The sequence below is a fragment of the Humulus lupulus genome, chromosome 6 (assembly GCF_963169125.1).
Source record: "Humulus lupulus chromosome 6, drHumLupu1.1, whole genome shotgun sequence".
NCBI classification, from domain to species: Eukaryota; Viridiplantae; Streptophyta; class Magnoliopsida; order Rosales; family Cannabaceae; genus Humulus; species Humulus lupulus.
The window spans coordinates 66,429,238-66,434,001 of record NC_084798.1 but is presented as its reverse complement, the minus strand read 5'-3'; the positions used below and the strand labels follow the sequence as shown (position 1 = coordinate 66,434,001).

Genomic DNA, 4,764 nt, shown 5'->3' with positions numbered 1-4,764 from the left:
AGAGCGTAGAGGCAGGAAAGGATGCACTTTGCACTGAAAGGATTGCACTTTGCACTGATTCCAAGGTTAATTTAGTAAATTGGCTTTTCTGTCCATTGAACTTTTCTATTTTTTTTATATTTTCAAACACGAGCGCACAAACACAAGTTTGTTCAAAACGACAAACGATCTCGAGAAAAAGGTAACGTTAGTGACAGTGTTGTAGAAGATGAATATGTATTACAGCCATATTGCCCACTAAACATTCCTCCAGATGAATCTCTCTCTCTCTCTCTCCTCTTCCATGTTTTGAAAGTCCCATTTTACCCCTTGCCCCGTCCTTCAGGTCGTCGGCAGCTGTGTTTGGATTCTTGTTTAGTGAAAATGTAAAAGGAAAAAAAAGCTATCTTCTTCCCAACCACATGCGGTTTGTTTTATATGGTGGAAGGGTTTACAGGTGGGGTTTGGCTTTACTGGCTTGATATATATATATATAGAGAGAGAGAGAGAGAGAGAGTGTAAAGTCTTTAAATAAGCTTTACCCACCATTATTCTCCTATGGTGTAAACTAGAGAACAACTACTCCTCTGTTTTCTTCTGGGTTCACGGGCAATATAAGCAGTACAAAATTTGAGCTAGTTGGGGAGAATAGGGTAGCTTGAGAATGGCGAAAATGGCGTTCTGTTTCTGGGTTTTCCTCCTATCTTTGCCTATATTAATATCCGCCAGACGAAGCGGCGTCGTTTCGCAGAACTCGTTTGAGGTCAAGAAACAGCTGAAGCAATTGAACAAACCTGCTGTAAAGTCCATTAAGGTATATCTATCTATCTATCTATCTATCAATATGTGGTTCAAGATCAGACTGAAACGTTTAATATTCTTGTTTGAAAAAATAAAGTTAATATATTTCATTTTGGTTTCAACAGAGCCCAGATGGAGATGTAATTGACTGCGTCCATGTCTCACACCAGCCAGCTTTTGACCACCCTTTAATGCAAAACCATACAATTCAGGTATCAAAACACTGCTTCTATTATTATGTAATTATTTATACGAGCTATATAGCTTTTTCTTCTTTTTATTTTTATAGTTTTTGTATTTCTTTTTATATATCTATTAATATGAAGAATGGGTTTTTGTTCAATTTTGGTTTACTTGATAAAACTATATTGATAGATGAGGCCAAATTTTTATCCTGAACGAGTATCTGAAGAGAGTATTGAGGTTACTTCTTCCTCCAAGTCTTCAAAACCAATCATTACTCAGCTTTGGCACACCAAAGGGAGGTGCCCCAAAGGAACTATTCCAGTCAGAAGAACTAAAAGAAAGGATTTGTTAAGAGCCAGCACTATCAAATCCTACGGAAAAAAAGTACATATATCAACTCCTAAGCCGAGGTCTGCTGATCCTGGCTTCACTAGTCAAAGTGGTCATCAGGTACATACTCAGTCATACTCATACTTCTACTACCACTCTTCTATTTCTCAAATTCACCTAACTTTTTTGCATCTTCATTAAATAAGATTTCATATTTTATTATTAGTTGATAAACTTGTTTATAAGTCACTCGAGTGCTTAAAGCTAGTGGACTTGTTTCAATTCCAACATATACAAAAAGACAGATATAGAAAGGGATATGAACCAACCTAGCATTGTAGTGTGTAGCTAAAGGAAGCCATTTACTTTTGGTATGATTAAATATTATAATTAAATTTCAGTTTTTGGTGTAAGTTTCTTAATGTTGTTATGTGTTTGAATTTTGGAGTTTGCAGCATGCGATTGCTTATGTGGAAGGAGATAAGTACTATGGAGCCAAAGCAACATTGAATGTATGGGAACCTAAAATCCAACAGCCTAATGAATTCAGCTTATCACAGATATGGGTCTTAGGAGGTACTTTTGGTCAAGATCTCAATAGCATTGAAGCTGGTTGGCAGGTTTATTACCTTTCTAACTTCATATTCCTTCAATTATTATTTCATCAATTGTTTATTCTTATATAAATATTATATTATATTTTAATTACAACAGGTCAGCCCAGATCTGTATGGAGATAATAATACTAGACTCTTCACTTATTGGACTGTAAGTACATTTCTTTTACCTGTTAATTTTTGTCTTGAACACGTTTATGCTTCTCTTTTTATATTTTAAAAATAAATGATTAAGAAATCTGAAATTCTATTTTAATTATTTGGAAATTGACACTAGAGCGATGCATATCAAGCCACTGGGTGCTACAATCTTCTATGTTCAGGCTTTATCCAGATCAACAATGAAATAGCAATGGGTGCCAGCATCTACCCTGTTTCTGGCTATAAAGGATCTCAATATGATATCAACATACTTGTTTGGAAGGTAATTTGAAAAATTTGAATGTGTCTACTTTTTCATACAATTTGACACATGAAAGCACATATAGATAGATCTAAATTAGTACTTTATAATTGGGACATAAGTTACTCAAATACTATATAATACAAACTTATTAAAGATGCAGAGAATCTCTGACATCTATTGGCCATACCTATCCAACTTTACAAAAAAAAAATAGTAATATTAATAATTCCCTCCTTTTTCTTTCTAATATTATGGCAATGCTACATTCTTTATCTCAACTATTTATAACAAATTATAGATTCACCATTCAATTCGAAAATAATATAAATTATTGAAACAAAAGTCAGATTGTTTTACTCGATGAATTTAAAATGATTAATAAACTAAAGTAAAAATGCTAAAGCAACATTTAATTGACATATGGTTTGCCAAATCTGTAATGGTTGTGGTGTTAAAAAAAATTCTGATATGATTACCTTAAGTCATAATTAACTATTTTGAAAAATCATGTATGGGTACTATAACCGTTTTCAAATCTGGCGATAATTGTGTTTGTAGGACCCCAAGGAAGGTAACTGGTGGATGCAATTTGGGAACAACTATGTGTTGGGATACTGGCCAGCTTTCTTGTTTCCCTACCTTTCTGACAGTGCTTCAATGATTGAGTGGGGTGGAGAAGTTGTGAACTCTGAGTCTGAAGGGCAGCATACCTCTACCCAAATGGGCAGTGGCCATTTTCCTGAAGAAGGGTTTGGGAAATCAGGTTATTTCAGGAACATTCAAATTGTGGATGGCTCTAACAATCTTAGAGACCCCAAAGACATTGGGACTTTTACTGAGCAACCCAATTGTTATGATGTTAAAGTTGGCAAGATGGGTGAATGGGGCAATTACTTTTACTATGGAGGACCTGGTAGAAATCCCAATTGCCCTTGATCAAATGGGTCATTTTAGACCTTTTGAATATATGTATAAATAGGGGGGAAAAGCAGCCTCTTTTTATGGGTATGTAACACATTAATGTGTCTATAGTTATTTTAGGATTGTAATATGTGAAATCTCTCTTTCTCAGCTTCTTCATTCTTCCTAGGGGTTAAGAAATATTGACTCCCTTTTTAAGCTGTTGCTGGATTGTTTGATAAAAGAAAAGTGTTTGATTGAAATGTTTCTTTATTAAGCACAAAAGGAAATAGAGCACCAACCGGAAATTTCCTAGCTTGATTGGATTCTAGTGGAATAGGAGTAGAGTAATCAAGATCATGAACCTTTTTAATTTATTATTCATGTTCATTTAATCGATCCCATGATTATCTTCAACTGGTTTACCTTTTCGAATATGTTTGCTAGCTATTGGAGGATTATGTTGCCTTTTTATTTTAGGCTAGCTTATGGTCCTACTCACCTAAATCACCATATTTATCTATTAAAAATTGGGTTTCCAACAAATATAAAATCAATGAGGAATCTTTTAATTTTCGTCAGAAAAAAATTAACAAAAAAGCCATACAAAATGTTTTTCCCATTGATGATAGAACTGGGATAAAATGTTGACATGACATGCCATATTTAAACAAAGATACACCTTATCAAAATTAGTGATATATGAAACAGCAAGACACGATTTGTAAATGTTGATACGACGTGATTTGCAATTGGTAGCCTGACACACATTAAATGTGTATGTTTTTTCAGTGAAAATAAATGTTTATAGTTGATCATAACGTATTTGTAAATATATATATATATTTTTTGGAAAAAAAATTTCGGGGTTTTAGTTTAGGCCTTATCGGTAGGACTCTCATTGTTTATCAACTCCTGAACAGTTTTTGGCGCAGTTTTATTTATGACCATGTATATTGTAGCTATTTAAAGCATCCAAATTTTCAAAAAATTCCAAATAGTTTATAGTACCGAAAATTAGGTTAAAATATGTTGTTTTCCACGCGCATAAAAAAAATTAGTCACGCGTGGAACAACATATTTGAACATAGTTTTCGGTATTGTAAACTATTCAGAATTTTCTGAAAATTTGCAGGATGCTCTAAATAGTTACAAAATACACGGTCATAAAAAAAAACCGCGCTGAAAACTGTTCACAGGTTGTAAACACTGAGAGTCTTACCGGTAGAGCTTAAAGTGAAGTCCTATAAAAAAATTCTCCTATATTTTTTATGAGAATATTTGTGAATATATTTAGTTCAGCAAACAAAGTTTGTAAATATATTTAGAATGGAACGACACGAATGTAAACTTTTGCACATAATACGTCATGCATAATTATCTCAAAATATATCATTTTCATGGACATAAACAAAGAAATTTACATTGGAAAACTATGTACATTGCACATGTTTTGGTTTGGCTTAGTTTAGAAGAATTTTAAATTCAAACTGCACATGTTGTTATGTCAAAATTAAAACTAAACCATTAATAATAAAAAATTAA

General features: G+C 33.2%; 1 protein-coding gene across 1 annotated transcript; it reads left to right on the top strand.

Moving 5' to 3' along the window:
• Positions 1–491: 491 nt before the first annotated feature.
• On the top strand, positions 492–3,482 carry LOC133782240 (protein neprosin-like). Its single transcript, XM_062221480.1, has 7 exons — positions 492–793; positions 906–992; positions 1,156–1,416; positions 1,752–1,916; positions 2,011–2,064; positions 2,191–2,337; positions 2,878–3,482. The coding sequence occupies exons 1-7, from the start codon at positions 644–646 to the stop codon at positions 3,253–3,255; spliced, it is 1,242 nt and encodes a 413-aa protein (XP_062077464.1). The 5' UTR covers positions 492–643; the 3' UTR covers positions 3,256–3,482.
• Positions 3,483–4,764: the final 1,282 nt, after the last annotated feature.